This window comes from Falco peregrinus, chromosome 2, assembly GCF_023634155.1.
Source record: "Falco peregrinus isolate bFalPer1 chromosome 2, bFalPer1.pri, whole genome shotgun sequence".
Classification (NCBI taxonomy): Eukaryota; Metazoa; Chordata; class Aves; order Falconiformes; family Falconidae; genus Falco; species Falco peregrinus.
The window spans coordinates 107,212,616-107,233,698 of record NC_073722.1 but is presented as its reverse complement, the minus strand read 5'-3'; the positions used below and the strand labels follow the sequence as shown (position 1 = coordinate 107,233,698).

General features: G+C 51.1%; 1 protein-coding gene across 2 annotated transcripts; it reads left to right on the top strand.

Annotated features, from left to right (window-relative positions):
- The first annotated feature begins 1,607 nt into the window (after positions 1-1,607).
- Positions 1,608-21,022, top strand: PRPF8 (pre-mRNA processing factor 8). 2 transcript variants are annotated; one of them, XM_055794938.1, is made up of 43 exons: positions 1,608-1,715; positions 1,825-1,934; positions 2,013-2,181; positions 2,859-3,023; positions 3,111-3,329; positions 3,929-4,141; positions 4,425-4,550; positions 4,641-4,746; positions 4,892-5,082; positions 5,268-5,387; positions 5,466-5,655; positions 5,839-5,958; positions 6,284-6,418; positions 6,529-6,658; positions 7,039-7,235; positions 7,343-7,549; positions 7,639-7,802; positions 8,136-8,262; positions 8,382-8,574; positions 8,916-9,103; positions 9,314-9,552; positions 10,040-10,186; positions 10,431-10,641; positions 10,977-11,093; positions 11,179-11,426; positions 11,613-11,792; positions 12,267-12,402; positions 12,989-13,158; positions 13,476-13,605; positions 13,781-13,927; positions 14,171-14,331; positions 14,974-15,165; positions 15,771-16,008; positions 16,258-16,386; positions 17,086-17,199; positions 17,341-17,514; positions 17,769-17,962; positions 18,313-18,552; positions 18,634-18,775; positions 19,159-19,299; positions 19,577-19,716; positions 19,906-20,108; positions 20,708-21,022. In XM_055794938.1, the coding sequence occupies exons 2-43, from the start codon at positions 1,835-1,837 to the stop codon at positions 20,860-20,862; spliced, it is 7,008 nt and encodes a 2,335-aa protein (XP_055650913.1). In that variant the 5' UTR covers positions 1,608-1,715; positions 1,825-1,834; the 3' UTR covers positions 20,863-21,022. The 2 variants fall into 2 exon arrangements, with proteins under 2 accessions (XP_055650913.1, XP_055650914.1); XM_055794939.1 differs by having other exon boundaries at positions 1,626-1,715; positions 1,822-1,934.
- Positions 21,023-21,083: the final 61 nt, after the last annotated feature.

The following is a 21,083-nucleotide window of genomic DNA, read 5'->3' as shown; positions in this document are numbered from 1 at the left end:
CTATGTGGCAAATAACCTTTAACGCAAAATCTCACATTTGGTTTGAAAAGCTGGGGTCAGGCTGAAACAACACACTGCTCAGAGTGGCTGGCTCTTGTTTCGAGGAGGAAAACAAGGGAGCAGATACATTTCTGCTTGGGTAGGGGAAGATGAGCAATGTGTGTGGGCAGAGGGAGGCTGGAGACGACTTGTGGCCAAAGCTGCTTACATTTCTATTTGTGGAGAGTGGCGGGAAGCTTGCAGGTGCTGGAGATACCTACTCTGTGTTTGGGTTTTTCACCTCAGGTGGTGTTTAGGTGCCCATGTGCTGCTCACAGCTCCTAGCGGGTGAGGAGCTGGCAGCTGGAGCTTTCTCTTTAGTCTGACCCATTTACACCCAGTTTTTCAGGAGCTGCTCCACCGATCCTTGCCCTTAGCACAGCCTCTGCATCTGCTCGGCAGCACTGGCTCCGGCCTCTGGCCTCTGCCCACATGGCCTCTGCCCACAGCAGGGATGTTTCTCAAGGCCAGGATTGTGTTACTGCATTCCTGCTGTCACACGGATGCTGTGTACAGGGGTGGTGGTGGCGTGAGGGGTGGCGGGCCAGGGAAGCCTGTTTTGGGAGCCTGTGATCAGGTGGGATTTTCCCACGTTGCTACGGTGGGATGAGCCGTGGCTTTGCAGCTCACTGCAGCTGGGTGCTGGGATTCCCCGTGCTTGTCTGTCCTGATGAAAAATGCCACAGCCTTGGCTTGCAGGGCTTTGGGAAGGGGTCAGCCCCTCAAATCCCCCCATACAGGGAATGTCTCCATTAGGGAGTTAGTTGCCAGGCAGCTACGCCCCAGCCCACCACTCACCTGCTCCCCCTTCAGCCCCATCCCACACCCCAGGAGTCAAAGTCCCCTCCAGCACAGGCCCCTCTCCCCATGGGGACGCCCCAGGGAGCCCTCACTCTGCAGAAGCCCTACAGTGAGTGCCCACCCAAGCCCCCTTGCCTGCCTACAATGAGCTGGGCCTTGCTCTCACCAGGTGCTGGGCCAGCACAGAGGGCCGGGGGGCATCTGTGCCGCCGGGGCGGGGGGCAGCAAGGGGGGGGGCTACCTGCTGAGGCGTTAGGGGCCGTAGTGTTGCCATGGCTGGGGGAGGTATCGCTGCCCGGCGGCTCTGGGGTGCAGCACCCCCCTACCCTGCCTGGGACTGGGAAGGGGTGGGCCCAGGCCCTGGTGGGGGGACACCGGAGGGGCCGAAACGGGCACTGCCCGCACCGATGGGGCCTTCCAGGCCCTCACACCGCCCCCCGGGGGAGAGCGCACCCCCGCCCCCCCGAGGCCTAACGCCCCCTCCCGCCCCGGGGCGCCGCTAGTCCCGCAGCGCCCCCTACAAGTAGCTTGGGGTGATCAGCGCTAAACGTTGTCCAATCAGAGCCGCCGCAGAGCTGTCACCGCTGCCCCTGTTCGCCAATCGAAACCAGCGAAAGGCGGGACCGGAGAAGGCCGAGCGTCCCACCGGAAGTGTGCTCCGGAGACCACTGTCTTTCTTCTTCCGGCTTTAGTCCCGCCTCCTTCCCCTCCTCCGCGTTCTGATGGGCCGCGCCTGCTGTCTCCGAGGCGCCCCGAAAGCTGATTGGCTAGCCTTCATGACTGTGCGCCCCGCCCACATCCGGGCCTCTGAGGCGCGGTGGCGACGACGCTGGGCCGCCATTGTGGTGGGGAAGCGCGGGGCGTCGCGGCAGCCGGTGAGGGCGGGCGGGGGGCGCTGAGGGCCCGGGGGATGCTGGGGGGGATGGCGGGGGCGAGGCCGGAGGTGGCTTCGTCCCCGCCCTGAGCCCTTCTCCACCCCAGCAGGTGCGTCGCCATGGCCGCCGTCTTCCCCTACCGCGGCGGCTGCGCCCCGGTGCCCACCCCGCTGGCGCCGCTGCCCGACTACATGTCTGAGGAGAAGCTGCAGGAGAAAGGTGGGTAGGGCCGGCCCCCGCGCCCCAGGCCCACCGAGCGGGGCAGGGCCTGACGCCGCTGCCTCTCTATCCCCGCAGCCCGCAAGTGGCAGCAGCTGCAGGCCAAGCGTTATGCGGAGAAGAGGAAATTCGGCTTCGTGGACGCGCAGAAGGAGGACATGCCCCCCGAGCACGTCCGTAAAATCATCCGCGACCACGGTGACATGACCAACAGGAAGTTCCGTCACGACAAACGTGTCTACCTGGGGTAAGGGACCCCCCGGCTATGTGACACATGGGAGCTCAGTTCTCTGCTGCCTTGTCAAAGTTTCTCGCTGATCTGTGAAGGGAGAGCCTCTTCTGCAGAGGCCTTGCCGTGTCAGTTGTGCATAGAAGGCAGCATAGTAGCTTGGTGAGGACAGAATAATCAGTTGCACTTGGGTAGCAGTGCAGAAGAGGAAGTTGTTGCTTTGAATTTATGAGAAAAACATTATTCTGGATAACACATTGGCTTAGAAGAACTTGGGAGAGAGTATGAAGTAGCCAGCCTACATTTTTTGCAAGATCAAAAAGCGTTGTGAGTGGTTTTTCACTGTTTAGGTTCAGAGAGTATCATATGCACATTGTGATCCATTGCACTAACTTACTGTTACCCATAAAAACTCCAGAAACTCATCTGAACTTTTCCATTTTCATCTGTAATGTTCTTGATGTTTAACAATCTCCTGGAAGTCAAACCATTAGAAAATTTTCTGGTAGTGCAACACGTGAAGCGCAAAGATAGAGTAGGAAGTTTATGAATTTGTCACTGGAGGCATTTATGAACAGGTTAGATGAGCAGTTTTCAGGAGTGAAAGGTGTAGGGGTAATTGGGCTTGTGACAGATGGATGGCTATTCTCTTGAGATCCCTTCCAACCCTGATTTTCCTTGATTTCTGATTGTAGTGCTCTGAAGTACATGCCTCACGCTGTTCTGAAGCTCTTGGAGAACATGCCCATGCCCTGGGAGCAAATCCGAGATGTTCCAGTCTTGTACCATATCACAGGCGCCATCTCTTTTGTGAATGAGATTCCCTGGGTCATAGAGCCGGTGTACATTGCTCAGTGGGGGTAAGAGCCTTCTTCCTTCACCCCGGTGAGAACTTGTGAGTAAACGTTCATTTGTCCACAATATAATGGTCTCTGGGTTTCTGCCAGGTCGATGTGGATTATGATGAGGCGAGAGAAGAGGGACAGGCGTCACTTCAAGAGAATGAGATTCCCCCCATTTGATGATGAAGAACCTCCTCTGGATTATGCTGATAACATCCTGGATGTGGAGCCCCTGGAAGCAATTCAGCTTGAGCTGGATCCAGAGGAGGATGCCCCTGTGCTGGACTGGTTCTATGACCACCAGCCACTGAAAGACAACAGGAAGTACGTGCCTTTCTGGTAGCACAGTTCGCTAGGAGAGGGAAAAAACAAATGCACTACAGAAATTACCTATACGTAGCAGTATTTAACCTTTGATTGTGTTACACTGGGCTATGTGTGATGGGGGGGGGGGGGTGGCAGAGAAAAAAATTCCTTCAAGGATGGGAGGGAGAACCTGATGGTTACAGAGCCGCAGCTCTTGTCTTCAGCATCCAGAGAGGGCAAACAAAGCCTCTCTGTCCAGGAGGGCTGCTGCTAAAACTTTGGCATTTCTTACCATGCCATAAGGATAGTACCCTGTGTTGTCTAGTTGGAATTTGGATTGATAATTGCCAAGAGTGCACAGATACTGTGTCTCGGTTTGGATAAGAACGAGGAGAGGAGCTGGAGCAGTCAGTGTTTTCTGGGCAGATGTAGTCCATAATAGTCTTTAGGAGTACTGCAGCCTGTCTTTCTGTCTAGAGGGACCCATGTTTTAGCTGTTCTTGATGCTTTCTGCAAATGATAGGTGATGAAAGGTGTTTGGTTATTTCTTGTCCTTTGGTAAAGGCCCAGTTGCCTCCTGGCTATGCACTGAGTGTCCATGCTTGGTTCTTTGGCAGGTACGTAAATGGTTCAACATACCAGCGTTGGCAGTTCACTCTCCCGATGATGTCCACACTGTACCGGCTGGCCAATCAGCTGCTCACTGACCTTGTGGATGACAACTATTTCTATTTGTTTGACCTGAAAGCGTTCTTTACCTCCAAGGCACTGAACATGGCTATTCCTGGAGGTCCTAAGTTTGAGCCTCTTGTTAGAGACATCAATCTTCAGTAAGTGTTGGGTTTGGGAGGAAGGTGAAGTGGTTGTCTGGGAAAGGGCTGGGGAGGGTTAATCTTTTATCAAGTGTCTTGCCTTGAGTGAGCTATTCCTGGGTATTTGCTCTTTTTAGCATTAAGTCTGTGATGTGCTTGCTGCTGGGGACGCTGAATTGTTGTTACTGCAAAGAGAAGCCTAAAGGAAAAATGCTGTTACCCTGTCTTCAGTTAAAAATGTTTGCCTTTTTTACTGTCCCCCTGAATGTTCGTATAACAGTTTATTTTTGTCTTATTTGAGGGATGAAGACTGGAATGAATTTAATGACATCAACAAAATTATCATCAGACAGCCGATCAGGACAGAGTACAAAATCGCTTTCCCGTACCTGTACAATAACCTGCCACACCACGTCCACCTGACCTGGTAAGTGCAACAGCCTCCAGAGCAGGGAGAGCAGGGGAAAGCTGTCAGCTTTAGAGCAAAATATGCTCTAATGCATATTTTGTGTCATAGGTATCATACTCCAAACGTCGTTTTCATTAAAACAGAAGATCCTGATCTCCCAGCTTTTTACTTCGATCCACTGATCAACCCCATTTCACACAGACATTCTGTCAAGGTGAGTCACTGTCCAAGAGAGCCTGCAGTAGACCCTACTTGTGTGGAGGCAATGGGGCTTTAGCGTCTTGCTTGTAACCTTGCTTCTAATAGCAGCATATACTGAACTAACTGAAGCAACCAGAAAACGTGTTTCTGCATTTCAGAGTCAGGAACCGTTGCCTGATGATGATGAAGAGTTTGAGTTGCCAGAGTTTGTGGAACCTTTCCTGAAGGATACCCCGCTCTACACAGATAACACAGCCAACGGCATCGCCCTGCTGTGGGCCCCACGGCCCTTCAACTTGAGGTCTGGGAGGACCCGGAGAGCTCTCGATATCCCACTGGTCAAGAACTGGTGAGTTCTTTCCTGGGGGAAGGGGTGTTGTAGTGATTGTGACATTGCTGTCTTGTTACAATGAAAATAAAATAAAACCATCTTGTGGTGACTGGTTTCTAGAGATTTTAGGAGAGTGTTTGGACGTGACTTGTTCTCTAAGGAACGTGAGTTACCTGAAAAATTGAAAGATTGTTTATCTCTAGGTATCGTGAGCACTGCCCAGCAGGCCAGCCAGTGAAAGTGCGAGTCTCCTATCAGAAGCTACTGAAATACTATGTTCTGAATGCGCTCAAGCACAGACCTCCCAAAGCCCAGAAGAAGAGGTAAGTGGGTGTCTATTCAGTGGGGAACTGCTAGTCTGTGTAGGGGACTGAGCTGATTATAGTCATTGCTCTCTCCAGGTACCTGTTCCGTTCCTTCAAGGCTACAAAGTTTTTCCAGTCAACGAAGCTGGACTGGGTGGAAGTAGGCCTGCAGGTGTGTCGCCAGGGCTACAATATGCTGAACTTGCTGATCCACAGAAAGAACTTGAACTACCTTCACTTGGATTACAACTTCAACCTGAAGCCTGTGAAGACCCTCACCACTAAGGTATTGGCCCGTGTGCTATTTTACTCAAGAGTGAAGTTTAATTGAAGGTTGTTAAGTAGCTAGTGTGGTGAGACAGGCCACAGTGCCTCAACTGTTCAGTTGTTTTATGGACTGACCAAACTGGAGCTGTTTCTGCTCTTACATAACGTTGTTACATAAATTCTGGGTTTTCTTCTCTTCCAGGAAAGGAAAAAATCCCGTTTCGGTAATGCTTTCCATCTCTGCCGGGAGGTTCTGCGACTGACTAAGTTGGTGGTGGACAGCCACGTCCAGTACAGACTTGGAAACGTGGATGCGTTTCAGGTAGCCTCTTTTTTTAAAAATTTTATTTAAAGGTGAGGAGGGGAAGCTAAGAGGAGGAATGGAATGTCTGAGCGGATTTATATAGGATGCACAAAACGACTGAATGTTGCAGTGTTACCGAGAAGAGGGGGAACGATGAAAGCATGCAGGATTGCATGAAAGTCTGCTTTTACCCTGATTTATGAGAATTGGTCATTGTATGAGTCAGTGTTTGGAGCTTTGCATAGCCAATTACACTGTGCTTCTGGCTGTAAAATAAACCTGCTTCCTGAGGTAGTGTGTGTGGTGTTCCTTGTTATCTCTGACTCTGCTCCCCGTGTTTCAGTTGGCAGATGGCTTGCAGTACATCTTTGCCCATGTGGGTCAGCTGACAGGAATGTACCGATACAAGTACAAACTGATGAGGCAGATTCGTATGTGCAAGGACCTGAAACATCTCATCTACTACAGGTTTAACACAGTGAGTTCCACCTTGCCACATGGTGATGACCCCATGTAAACTGAGGAACAAGGAAGTGATTCTGGATTGTCAATAAGTGACCTGCACTTACGATGTCTCTGTTCTTCTAGGGGCCTGTGGGCAAAGGTCCTGGCTGTGGCTTCTGGGCTCCAGGCTGGAGAGTATGGCTGTTCTTCATGAGGGGCATCACCCCACTGCTGGAACGCTGGCTGGGGAATCTGCTGGCCAGGCAGTTTGAAGGTCAGCACACTCTGTAAATCTTGGATATGGGAGGAGTGTGTGGTAAAGATTAATACTGTCTGCTTGCCAGCTTGAACTCCAGTTTTCTGTTCCCACTGGTGGTCTGTATCCATGCTCCATATCAGTCCTCCAAGCTATTGACTGGTTTAGACCTCTTATGAGACCAGTGCCCCCAGAATAGATTCCAAATGGAAGTAGGATTCCCTGCTCCGTAGCACTGTGGAGTCCATAGCCTCCTACTCATCTGTTCCAAACTCATCAGTGATGTTGTGGCAGTGTAGTTTCTTCAGACATCCTGAATGTCTGTGCACTCATATTAGGAAGAAGGAGGAACACCACCCAGTAATGTCAGAACTGCTGAAATGCTTTGCTTTTTCCAGGCCGTCACTCAAAGGGTGTAGCAAAGACTGTCACGAAGCAGCGTGTGGAGTCTCACTTTGACCTGGAGCTGAGAGCAGCCGTTATGCATGACATTCTGGACATGATGCCAGAAGGAATCAAACAGAACAAAGCCAGAACCATCCTGCAGCATTTGAGTGAGGCTTGGCGGTGCTGGAAGGCCAATATCCCCTGGAAGGTAAGTCTCTCGCTTGGCCTTCTGGTTCAATTTTAACATCTCCCAGGTGGAACTGCTCTTTTGAAGGTTCCTACTCCTGCTTCCCTCAAGTTACTGTCCCTCCCCAGGTGCCAGGGCTGCCAACTCCTATTGAGAACATGATCCTGAGGTACGTGAAGGCAAAAGCTGACTGGTGGACAAACACAGCTCACTACAACAGGGAGCGGATCCGTCGGGGTGCCACGGTAGACAAAACCGTCTGTAAGAAGAATCTGGGCCGGCTGACCAGACTGTACTTGAAAGCTGAGCAGGAACGGCAGCATAATTACTTGAAGGTACTTTTGTCCTGTCTGAGGTTACCCAAATTGGTGCTATTTTCATAGAGGAGCTTTCACTGACTAATGCTGGTGGTGTGGTTCCGCAGGACGGGCCTTACATCACTGCGGAAGAGGCAGTTGCTGTGTACACAACTACAGTGCACTGGCTGGAAAGCAGGAGGTTCTCGCCCATTCCCTTCCCCCCACTGTCCTACAAGCATGACACCAAGCTGCTCATATTAGCCCTGGAGAGGCTGAAGGAGGCTTACAGGTGAGCAGTGGGAAGTGATTGTGTTCTGCAGGAGCAGACATACGCACTGGGAAAAGCTTCTGAAGCTATTTTTGTTATCCGTCATTCCTGGAATTGAGTTGTAAAATTACTTGATGGACTGGTAAAGGTTGCAGTGCTGCCAAGGGTGACTGGGGGCTCTTCATGGACTCTGCCACTTCGGGCAAAACCAGTGCTGTGCTGCTAAGCCTGGGGATGTGGGGTGTGGAGAGTTATGGATCTTGATCTGCTTGGTTGAACGGTATCCATCACCAGTTTAATGCAGTGGCTGTTAGCTTGTTCATGCTTAGGTGAGCTGTTCTTTCTCGCTTTCAGTGTGAAATCTCGCCTGAATCAGTCACAGAGAGAGGAGCTGGGCTTGATTGAACAGGCTTACGATAATCCTCATGAAGCTCTGTCCCGAATCAAACGACACCTTTTAACTCAGAGAGCCTTCAAGGAGGTAAGTGTCCTGGTGAAAGGCAGACCATACTAAAAGTTACGCTGCATTCAGGAGCTAAGAGGCACTAAGACTGTGTGTTCTTTGTCAACTATAAGTCTCCGTTTTGCCTCTTTTTTTAGGTGGGTATTGAGTTCATGGATCTCTACAGCCACTTAGTTCCTGTTTATGATGTTGAGCCCTTGGAGAAAATCACAGATGCTTATCTGGATCAGTACTTGTGGTATGAGGCCGATAAGCGAAGACTCTTCCCTCCATGGATCAAACCTGCTGACACTGAACCACCTCCACTGTTGGTGTACAAGTGGTGCCAAGGTTAGTGGGGGTCTTGTATTCCCTGCAAAAATGAGTTTGCTTCTCGGAAGCTTCCTTCCTACGAGCCCCTTGGGAGCTGAGCTTTCATATTTGCAACCTGCAGTCAATAGTCATTACTATCAGAGGCTATATTGTGTAGGTTATGTATATACTGGAGGAGGAGAACTTCCATAGCACTTGTGGTTGATTACTTATTTGTGGTCCCATTTCTGGGATAGACTGGAAGGACCAGAGGGTGAAAAATCAGGTGTTACGAGAAATAGGTCGACTTCCTGTGCCCGGAACTGTGCATCTGCGTTCTGATCTGTCAGATAACAAGACAAGCTTGTTTGTCTTCTCAGGCATTAATAATCTGCAAGATGTTTGGGAAACGAGTGAAGGCGAATGCAACGTGATGCTGGAATCTCGATTTGAGAAGATGTATGAGAAGATTGATCTGACGTTGCTCAACAGGCTGTTGCGTCTTATTGTTGATCACAACATTGCTGACTACATGACAGCCAAGAACAACGTGGTGATCAACTACAAGGTGATGACTGCTGTTGGGAAAGGGGGCATGTGGACTGTAAAATGGAGAGGGTTTGGACCCATGGGGGAGGAAGGGACACAAGACTTGCCAAAGAAAGAAATAATGTGCGAGTAAGAAAACCCTTCTGGGTCCTGCTGAAAAGCAACTGCTCAGGTAAAAGGTCTCCGATGTATTGTGACAGGTTCTCGCAATTCCCCTTCATTTATTTAGGACATGAATCACACAAACTCCTATGGGATCATTCGTGGACTGCAGTTTGCTTCCTTCATTGTCCAGTATTATGGGCTTGTGATGGACCTGCTGGTGCTGGGTCTGCACCGTGCCAGTGAAATGGCTGGGCCTCCCCAGATGCCTAATGACTTCCTCAGCTTCCAAGACATTGCCACTGAGGTGGCCCATCCCATTCGCCTCTTCTGCAGATACATTGACCGTATTCACATCTTCTTCAGGTGAGACCTCTGGGGCCCTGCTTTCCTCAATGGTGTTTGCTTTCCTCAACTGGTGTTCTGGCATCTTGCAGCAGATGCTGTGAAAGTGGGAATTAGCATGCTCCTGCTCCAGGCTTTTGTTCCCTCTGCTAAGAAAGATCAGGAATATTTGAATTGACAGTCTTTGCAGGACAACTGGACCAGCAGAAAAGCAACCATGTCAAAAGTTCAATTGTTACAGATTTTCCACTGGTAAAAGAAGCCTTTTCTGGCTTCCCAGCAAGTGGACATAAAATTTTACGTCTGTTCATGGAAAGATGACAGTCATGGTTTGCTCTGTGCTAATGAAACCAAAGCCCCTTTGGAGGGAGGATATGGAAATTGGATAGGTACCTTCAAACGTGCTATGGCAAACAGCTATCCATCAGCAAGTCCTTATCTGTCTGGGCAGACTGGTGTTCTGAAAAGCTGGTTATGTAACTCCAGATCCTCTTCTGTGCATTTCCAGGTTTACAGCAGATGAGGCAAGAGACTTGATTCAGCGGTACCTGACAGAGCATCCAGATCCCAACAATGAGAACATTGTAGGTTACAACAACAAGAAGTGCTGGCCCCGGGATGCTCGGATGCGCCTCATGAAACATGATGTGAACCTGTATGTGCTGCAGCCTGGAAAAAACAAGTGGTGGGAGGGTGGAAAAATTAGTCATAATCACTGTTGGAGACTGATAGGCAGGTGCTTGGGGAGAAAAGTAGGAAGAGGTGAGGGGTCAGTGCTGTAGTTCTGACAGTGAGTGATGGGTGTGAGAGACTGTAGTGCTGGGATGGCATTGGGAAGTTGCCCGGTTGCTATTTTGCTTCAGTAACAAACAGTCTGTCGCTGTGCACATCTTTTTCAGTGGTCGTGCTGTTTTCTGGGATATCAAGAATCGTTTGCCTCGATCGGTCACCACAGTGCAGTGGGAGAATAGCTTCGTATCCGTTTACAGCAAGGATAACCCCAATTTGCTGTTTAACATGTGTGGGTTTGAATGCCGCATCTTGCCCAAGTGCCGCACCAGCTATGAGGAGTTCACCCACAAGGACGGCGTCTGGAACTTGCAGAATGAGGTAGGGTGAGGGTTTGGCAGGGTGGGAGAGCAGTCCCTGCTGTACCTGGCATCGAAGCAGGGCTTACAACTGCCTGGGTGGGGGCTAACCACGCGTTTACCAGCTGTGTAACTGGCACTGCTAGCAGGTGGAGCTAAAATGAGCTCAGTATGAGCTCTCCTTCCTGGGAGGGATGGGGAATTCTTGTCTGGGAATGATGGGGGCCCTGAAGCTGTAGAGGTGCTGTTCAGCCGCTTCTCTCCCCGTGTTGTATAAAGGCCTGATGGCAAGAGCTTGTCTTTCCGTACTGGAGAGGGGGCTCCCAGGAAGGAACTGATGGGCCTGGGCTCTTGTAGGTCACCAAGGAGCGCACAGCTCAGTGCTTTCTGCGTGTGGATGATGAGTCTATGCAGAGATTTCACAACAGAGTGAGGCAGATCCTCATGGCATCTGGCTCCACAACCTTCACTAAGGTAAGGTGGGAGGAAGATGTGTGACAGAGATGTGTGACATGCCTGGAGAATGGGCTGAGAGCTGATCCTCTGCTTTCCTTTGTAGATTGTCAATAAATGGAATACAGCTCTGATTGGCCTGATGACCTATTTCCGGGAAGCTGTTGTAAATACTCAGGAGTTGCTTGATTTGCTGGTGAAGTGTGAGAATAAAATCCAGACTCGCATCAAAATCGGTCTGAATTCCAAAATGCCCAGCCGTTTCCCACCAGTGGTGTTTTATACCCCAAAAGAGCTGGGGGGGCTGGGCATGCTTTCCATGGGCCACGTTCTCATTCCACAGTCTGACCTGAGGTGAGTTTTGCTGCTTTAATGCCTGCGTGGATTCAGTGTTCAGTTAGATGTGCTTTCCCATGAAAATACCTGAGAATGCTAAACCATGCTGTGTTACAGAGATCTGTTGCCTTTACAATAGGTCACGGCAGCGTGACCTGTGAAGTGCTGTCGCTCCTACCTTACTCTTGTGCCTCTTTGCTGCAGGTGGTCCAAGCAGACAGATGTTGGCATCACTCACTTCCGCTCAGGAATGAGTCACGAGGAGGACCAGCTCATCCCAAATTTGTATCGTTACATCCAGCCATGGGAAAGCGAATTCATTGACTCTCAGCGAGTCTGGGCAGAGTATGCCCTTAAGCGACAGGAGGCTATAGCCCAGAACAGGTATGTTGCTGTGTGCAGTCACACCTGTGTGTGAGGACAGGCAGTGGTGTGAAGGCTTGCACTGTCTCAGGATGCTGGAGACCTTGCTGGCCCTGTGATACGTGCTTCAGGCTGCCTGCAAAGCTGCACTCTTGCTTCTAGAGAAGGTGTGGACTCTGCAGGCTGAAAGTGCACCCGTGGCACTGTTTGAGGGAGGTGGTATGGCAGGTGGTGACAGGAAAAGCTGACATCAGACCCTTTTGCAGTTAGTTGTGCACACTTACAAGGGCAAGCTTTTTCTTTCAGCTGTTTGACATAAGTGTGTTCGTAGTGATGGCTATAGACACTTTGCTGAGCTCTTGAGTGCTTGGCATTTTAGAACATCTCCTGCCAGAGCCCCCAGGTCTATTCTGTGATCTCATCACCTGAAATAATAATTAATGGATTGCTGCAGAATTGAGAGGTAACAAAGTGTGGGGATTTCTTTTTCTTCAGGCGTCTGACGCTAGAGGATCTGGAGGACTCATGGGACAGGGGAATTCCTCGTATTAACACCCTTTTCCAGAAGGACCGACATACCCTAGCTTATGATAAAGGATGGAGAGTCAGGACTGACTTCAAACAGTATCAGGTACTGACCGGGAATTTCTCTGGCTGAGTCTGATGTTCATATACCTGTTCCAGACAATGTCCTTGCACCTTGCATTATTGCAGGTGCACTTCCTTGTCTTTCTGCTGCAGGAAGAACTTAGAGCCATGTGTTGGGACTGGTAGAAGCTGTTGAGAACCATGTGCTCCCAAAATCTGTAGCTAGCCACTTTTGAAGTGTTTGGATCGATGGCAGTGTCTTGGGGAGCACCACACGTAGTGCAACTGAGTGTTAAGAAGTCAGTTTTGGAAAGGGGGGAAAAAAAGGTCCCAAAACAAACATTCCAAAATCTTTTTAATAACAGTGGAAACATTTATTATTTAAAGTCTCCAGTGGCAGCTCTGTAGAAGGCCAGTCCCTGAAAGATAAAAACTTCATCTTAGAGCCTACCCAGTCTGAATTGCATATTAGTACTGACCGACTTGTACTGTAGATGAGCTGTGTCCTCCAGGACTGAGGGCGTGAGGCTTTTGACGTTATTGTCATCGTAATCTTGGTTCCTACAACTAGTGCAGTTGGTTAAATGATCTGAATACGAAGCAGCTCACCAGTGCGCTGTTGTCTCCAGGTCCTGAAACAGAACCCATTCTGGTGGACACACCAGCGCCATGATGGCAAGCTCTGGAATCTGAACAACTACCGCACAGATATGATCCAGGCACTTGGTGGAGTGGAAGGAATCCTGGAGCACACTCTCTTCAAGGGCACTTACTTCCCCACGTGGGAGGGTCTCTTCTGGTAAGAGAAACGTTGATGTGGCCTTGCCTTGCAAACTGGAGCTTAGTGGTGCACCAGGAGGAGTCCTCGGCTCAAGCTGTACTGATTCTGTTGAGCCTCTTCCACTTTTGTCATCACTTGAGCACACTGTAGAGTTCAGTTGTGAGGGCACCTGGGACTGGGTATAATTGAACCTGAGCGTGCAAATCCATGGAAATTTCTTTGCATGAAATCATCTTCCCTGCTCCCGGTGTGTGTATTCCCTGCCTGTATTACATGTGGCTCATGGCAGTCAGCGGAGATGAGGGATGCCTTAAGCAATTGTCTGCCCCTTCTAGGGAGAAGGCCAGTGGCTTTGAGGAGTCCATGAAGTGGAAAAAGCTGACAAATGCCCAGAGATCGGGTTTGAACCAAATTCCAAACAGAAGATTCACCCTGTGGTGGTCTCCTACTATTAACAGAGCCAACGTAAGTACCTGGAGTTTGTACTTGTAGGAGCTTCCATTGAAATGAGAGCAGTTAATTGATCTAATTCTTCAGAACATCTCTTGCAGATGAACTAAACCTCCTTAACAGTTGTTCTGTTTTCTAAACTTCATCAGTTGTGCTGTTGCATGTTCTCACAGCTGCTTTTCCTTTGCAGGTATATGTTGGGTTTCAGGTGCAGCTGGATTTGACAGGCATATTTATGCACGGCAAGATCCCCACGCTGAAGATTTCTCTCATTCAGATTTTCCGAGCTCACTTGTGGCAGAAGATCCATGAGAGCATTGTAATGGATTTGTGTCAGGTGAGTGGTGTGCTCACTTGGTTTGGTTCTGTGCAGTGCATGCACGCTTCTTGTGTACCAGCAGCCTCCTGCTGGCAGCAGAGGTTGGCCTGGGGTTGTAGCAGGGTAATCCTTCTTCTGCGGTTGGACAGAGAAGCGGAGGAAATGGGATTTTCCTGGGTGCCTGTTTTAACTCTGTGTTGAGGACAGATGCTTTAGCGAGGTTGCTTGAACACAACTCATCTCTGGCTGCCTTTTCCCCAGGTATTTGATCAAGAGCTGGATGCTCTGGAGATTGAGACAGTGCAGAAAGAGACAATCCATCCCAGGAAGTCATACAAGATGAATTCCTCATGTGCAGATATCCTTCTCTTTGCTTCCTATAAGTGGAATGTGTCGCGTCCATCACTGCTTGCTGATTCCAAGTGAGTGTTTTCCTTTTCCCTCTCCTTGACTTTGCTGCAGAGCAGAGCTGCGGAGCCTGTTGTCCTGAGCCAGAGCCCGTATCTCTCGGGCACCTCGAGCTGGTTTTCTCTGGGGACGCAGGAGGACAGAGTCATGCCTGGCAAAGTGCAGGGCTCGTTTGGGCAGATGGTTGCAGCACCACCTAGTGCAGCCTCCTGCAAAACATGAAGACTCTCTGCTCCTGTTCTCTCCCCTACTTGACATTTCCCCTGAGCCAGAGCTCAGCAGCTCTGAAGCATTCTTCAGGAAACCCCACAGAGCTGTGCTGTCTGGGGGCCAGAACCTGGAGTGAATCAGACACTCTCTGTACCTGTGCTGTGTTCAGTTTGAATCCTCACCAGGCGGTTCCCGGGGGAGATGACCCTCGTGACTATGTAGTAGAGGAGTAACTGTGCTGCTTCATCGTTGGCTGAGGGTTTCTCTTAGGAGCTTCTGCATTCCGTTGATATCTGAGAGCAGCAGTGGAGTCCCTTTGCAGGGTGGTGTGTGGGTAGTAGCTGGTTTCAGTGTTCGTGCTTGGTGGCAGTTACTCTGTCAAAGACATGTAGCAACTGCAGGAGTTTTGTGCGAGATTAAATTGCTCTGGCTTGCTTTCTCCTTAGAGATGTGATGGACAGCACCACCACTCAGAAGTACTGGATAGATATCCAGCTGCGCTGGGGAGATTACGATTCCCATGATATCGAGCGCTACGCAAGAGCCAAGTTCCTGGACTACACTACAGACAACATGAGTATCTACCCATCTCCTACCGGTGTGCTCATTGCCATCGATCTGGCCTATAACTTGCACAGGTGAGAGCTGCAGCTTCTGTGTTGTATCTGTAATTGGTAGTTGTGGCTGTGCCTTAGCGCGTCTCCAAACTGGGCTGTATTGTAGCCAGGAGGACGAGGGGAGAAGGCAGAAGCCGGGGGTATGCGGGGAATGGGATAAGGCAACTAGGCAGTCCTTTTAAGTTGCCCTCTCCTGCTCATACAGCAATAACCGTCCAGTTCTCCCAGCTCACTGATCATTTGTTTTCATAAGAGATTTCTGTCAGACTGTTCTTGGAGCTGAAGGACAGCTCTTGTTTCAAGGCCTGCTATGAGTGGAGACAGCTGTTCTTTGCTGGAAATGTAAAGTGCCAGCGAGCAGACCTCGCTCCAGTGTGCTTGTTAGAGAAAGCACAGCTTTCCCGGGACTGCAGCAGGTGTGTGCTGTGGCTTCCCACGGAGAGGTGGCATAGGGAAAAGCTGCAGCTGAACAGCTCCCAGGGACATGGCAAGATGAAATCGTACAGTAGTAGTCAGCAGGCAGAAGGGTGCCTGGCTGCTGCCTGGGAAGACTTGTGTGCGGCTGTTGTCTCTTCATCTCGGAGATGATGGCAACAACTTGGTCTTCCATTTGTTTTCTTCTTCAGTGCTTATGGGAACTGGTTCCCGGGGAGCAAACCTCTGATCCAGCAGGCTATGGCCAAAATTATGAAAGCGAATCCTGCGCTGTATGTGTTGAGAGAACGAATCCGCAAGGGGTTGCAGCTGTACTCATCTGAGCCCACAGAGCCATACCTTTCCTCCCAGAACTATGGAGAGCTCTTCTCTAACCAGATCATCTGGTTTGTGGATGACACCAATGTGTACAGGGTGACCATTCACAAGGTGAGGCCAGAGTTGTGTCTCGGGAGGAAGGGACAGGAACTGTAGGTGTCGTGTGCTCAGGGGTTGTGCAGGCGTGCATGAAGATGATGAGGGGTCAACATGCACCCACGTGTTTGCAGTGTGCACAGAGCAGTTCTTAGATTTCCCGTACAGTTCCTGCTCAGAGCACACAGTGAGTCGGCTCTTGTGTAAAGGTGTGGATAGGCTACATTTATCTCCTGCACTTTTCACTTTTGCTTGTTTTCTCAGACTTTTGAAGGGAATTTGACCACGAAACCCATCAATGGAGCCATTTTCATCTTCAATCCCAGAACTGGGCAGCTCTTCCTGAAGATCATTCACACGTCTGTGTGGGCAGGGCAGAAGCGTCTAGGACAGGTAGGGCCTGGCTGCCTGCTGTGCTTTGGGCTGCAAGCTGGGGATGGGCTCTGACTGCTTGGGGCACTCACACAGAAAATATCATAGAATCGTAGAATCATTTAGGTTGGGAAAGACCCTTAAGATCAGAGAGTCCAGCCATTAACCCAGCACTGCCAAGTCCACCGCTAAAGCGTGCCTCTGAGTGCCATTATGCAGGTCTTCCATCTTCCTCCCTCTTAACAGGTTTGGAGCTCCGGGGTCCAGTGAGTCACCTGTGCTCAGGCAAGCATTAGTATGGGATGCAAAAGGAAAAGAACACGGGCATTGCTACTGCCAGGTTTTTGAGGCTCTGAGGTGTAAAGTGCCTGCGTCATCAAGCAGGGCTTGAGAAACAGTGCTGTGCTCACTGTTACAGCAAATCGCGTTGCACTTGGCCGTACATCCAGGGTGGTGAGAAGACTCTCAGGTGGCAAAGCCAGGGAGGTGGTGTAGCCAGCTGTTTTTTCTGAGCCAGTCAGGAGTAACTGAACTCCAGGAACAGAAACTGCCCTCTGTGATCAGTAAGAAGGAAATGCTGGGCCTTGTCACTGATCTGGAACAAGCCATAAATTCCAGTCGTATTTTTAGAATTTGGTTTGAGTCTCTCTAGTTCCTGAAAGTGTGGAGACACTGCTGTTAGCAAAGAGATATTTCTCTAACCCTGCTGTGTTTCTGTAGCTGGCCAAGTGGAAGACAGCTGAAGAAGTGGCTGCCTTGATTCGATCGCTCCCTGTGGAGGAGCAGCCTAAGCAGATCATAGTGACGCGGAAGGGCATGTTGGACCCACTTGAGGTAACAATGCAGATACTGCTCTGCGAGAACGTAGAAAATCTTTGGGAGATCACAGGACAGTTCTGTGTTCCTGCGGAGGACTTGATCTGGACCAATGTTCTGCAGTAGTTGTGAGCTAATCCCTCTTCTTGATAAACTCAGGTGCACTTGCTGGATTTCCCCAATATCGTGATCAAAGGGTCAGAGTTGCAGCTGCCCTTCCAGGCCTGTCTGAAAGTGGAAAAGTTTGGTGATCTCATCCTGAAGGCTACCGAGCCTCAGATGGTTCTCTTCAATCTCTACGATGACTGGCTGAAAACCATCTCTTCCTACACGGTAAGCACAGCATGCCTAGTCTGCATGTTGCTTTGCCACTGACAGATGAGGCAGGAGCCAAGGCCTCCGAGATCCCTCGCAATTTGTTGCTTGGGAGCACTTGGCTCTGAGTCTGCCTGGATTTGCCTTCCGATTGATTGCACTGGTGCCTCCCGTGCCGTGTCCGTGTGCTCAAGCAGAAGAGAGCTGTACTAGGGCCTTGTGTATTTGGTTCCCTTCTTTCTGATGAACTGCATCTTGTTTTCTTCTCCAAGGCATTCTCTCGTCTGATTCTGATTCTCCGGGCACTACATGTGAATAACGATCGAGCCAAAGTTATTCTGAAACCAGATAAGACAACCATAACGGAGCCTCACCACATCTGGCCAACCCTGACAGATGAGGAGTGGATCAAGGTGGAGGTGCAGCTGAAGGATCTCATCCTTGCCGACTATGGCAAGAAGAACAAGTAAGCCACTGTCCAGCTGCAATAATCCTGTCAGCCTTTCCCTCCTGCTCCACAGACTGTGGCTGAGTGCTCCTTGTGGAGAGCAGAAGACTTTCAAGGGTCTTTGGCAGTGAACTGTCAGCTCCATGGGGAAACTGGTTGTTAATTGCTTTTAGTAAGGCAGATAAAAATGTCTGCACCAAACCTTTTTCTGATCTGTGCATCTTGTGATTTGGCCCCTCCTTTGGTCTAAAACTTTGTAGTTTCATTTTTCATAGTGCCTTAAGTGGAGGTTCTGGGCTTATGCCTTGGTGAGAAGAGTCCAGAATATATTTTGAAATGCCTGACTTGGGTGGTTGTTTCTCTTTCAGTGTGAACGTTGCATCCCTGACACAGTCAGAGATCCGAGACATTATCCTGGGCATGGAGATCTCTGCCCCCTCTCAGCAGAGACAGCAGATCGCAGAAATTGAGAAGCAAACCAAGGAGCAGTCACAACTGACAGCCACACAGACCCGCACCGTTAACAAACACGGGGATGAAATCATCACCTCTACAACCAGCAACTACGAAACCCAGACTTTCTCCTCCAAGACTGAGTGGCGAGTCAGGTAGGGCTGTGGGGGGTGGAACAGGTCAGAGTGCTCAGGAAGGAATCTGTGCACCCTCTAATAATCGTCTCCTCTTCACAGAGCAATTTCTGCTGCCAACCTCCACCTGCGAACAAACCACATTTATGTTTCGTCAGACGATATAAAGGAAACGGGCTACACGTATATCCTTCCCAAGAACGTGTTGAAAAAATTCATCTGCATCTCCGATCTGCGGGCTCAGGTGAGTGTGCAACAAGATTATCACAGTTGTACTCGTGCTGCAGGGGTGCACACCAGTCCTGGGCGGTCAGGGACTAGGTGAAGGGCTGGGAACTTGCTGCTGTCTGTGTGAAGCCCTCTGTGCTCGAGGCAGATGTTGGCAGTATGAGGCAGATGTTGGCAGTACGGTTGAGTGCACAAGTTCTCGCAGGGTCCTGATGGCTCCTTGTAGCTCAGACTTGGGGGGGGAAACTCAAACTGAACAAAACTTCTGGTGTTCTCCTCTAGTGAGAACCTGCCAGCCAAGAGATACTCTCCTCAGGCACTAAGGGCAGGGCCACCCGCTCTCACGTGGTTACATGGAAGTGTCTTCTGGGCTTCTAAGGTGGGTGTCTGTGTTCCTAGATTGCAGGTTACCTGTACGGAGTGAGCCCCCCCGATAACCCCCAAGTGAAGGAGATCCGGTGCATTGTGATGGTGCCCCAGTGGGGAACGCACCAGACCGTGCATCTCCCGGGGCAGCTGCCGCAGCATGAATATCTCAAGGTGAGTTGAGCTGTTGCTCCCGGTGTGGGTGGAATATCTCAAGGTGAGTTGAGCTGTTGCTCCCGGTGTGGGTGGAGGAGCAGCGTCTCCAGTAACGGGGACCTGCGGTGGCGGGGCAGCTTCTCTCGATCTGCTTGGATGTGGGACGTGGGGGGCTCTGCCTGAAGCCAGCCTGATCTGGGATCAGGTGAAGGGGAAGCCTTTGGGGGCCCCTGTGCTTTCTGTCTTGCTGGAAGCAGTCTTGTTTTAAACGTCTTTCTAAAACGCTCTTTGTCAGGAAATGGAACCCCTGGGGTGGATTCACACCCAGCCCAACGAGTCCCCTCAGCTCTCGCCGCAGGATGTCACTACCCATGCCAAGGTCATGGCTGACAACCCCTCCTGGGATGGGGAGAAGACCATCATCATCACCTGCAGGTGAGAGCCGGGGAGGCTGCCGTGCGCCCCTCTGAAGGACCCCCCCACTGGTTCCTCTGTGCGTGGGTGCTGGGGAACACGCTGAGGTCTCAGACTAAAAATTCGGCAGAAAAGGGAGTGTTTGCTCCTTTCTGGCTTCCCTCCTCCACCCAGATCAGCCTGACTTGTCCCGTCTCTTCCTCCTTTCAGTTTTACGCCAGGCTCCTGCACGCTGACAGCCTACAAGCTGACCCCGAGCGGCTATGAGTGGGGCAGGCAGAACACGGACAAAGGGAACAACCCCAAGGGCTACCTGCCGTCCCATTACGAGAGGGTGCAGATGCTGCTGTCGGATCGCTTCCTCGGCTTCTTCATGGTCCCAGCGCAGGGGTCCTGGAACTACAACTTCATGGGTGAGCTACCCCGGCCGAGGGACGGGAAGGGGGGGGCAATGTGAATAGCTTGGGAGGAGAAGGAAATCGCTTCTCAGGGAAGCATTCCTTACCCGTTCCGAAGCTGGACCTTCCTCGGGGCAGCTGGCAGCGATACCAGCGTTGTGGGCCGACCTTTTCTTGGTACCAGCGCTGGGCTCTCAGTTCTCAATGATTTTTTTGGTGGCAAAAGAGCACGCTGTGATAGAGGGGTGAGAGAGACGGCTGGTAGCGTCTGGTCTCTTGCCACTGAAACTTAATCCCTGTCAGGCAGAGGAGATGGTAATGGGAAAGGGAAGAGGGAGGGGGTTCCTGGGTGGGAGTAGCTGCAGATCTCTGTGTGATGAACAGGAGGGGTCAGGAAAAGGAGAGCGAGGCAGGCAGAACACGTGATGAGCAGGAAAGGACTGCGGGGCCTTGCTCTGTGAATCTCTAGGGAGAGGGACCTGCAGGGTGATGGTTTTGTGGATAGAGAACTCTCTTTTCTGGCACGGGGCTGCCTGAAAATCACCCTGTGAGGGCAGCGGGCTTCGGCAGGGGCGGGAGGGGCTTTCAGGCGGGTGACGGACTCTCCCTTCCAGGTGTCCGCCACGACCCCAACATGAAGTACGAGCTGCAGCTCGCCAACCCCAAGGAGTTTTACCACGAGGTCCATCGCCCCTCGCACTTCCTCAACTTCGCCCTGCTGCAGGAGGGGGAGGTCTACTCTGCCGACCGCGAGGACCTCTACGCCTAGCCCTGCCCCCTCAGTACTGTTGATATTCAACAGCGTGTGTGTGCTGTCCCCGGCTCCTCGCCCCCGCAACGCCCCCCCTCCCCCGTTCTTGTACCCCCCTCCCCGGTTCGTGTACCCCCCCCCCCCCCGCAGCGACTCAATAAATTTTGTACGAACGGGAGCGCTGTCCCGCCTCGGGGGCGGGGCGTGTGCGGGGCCGGGGCGGGGCGTGTGCGGGGCCG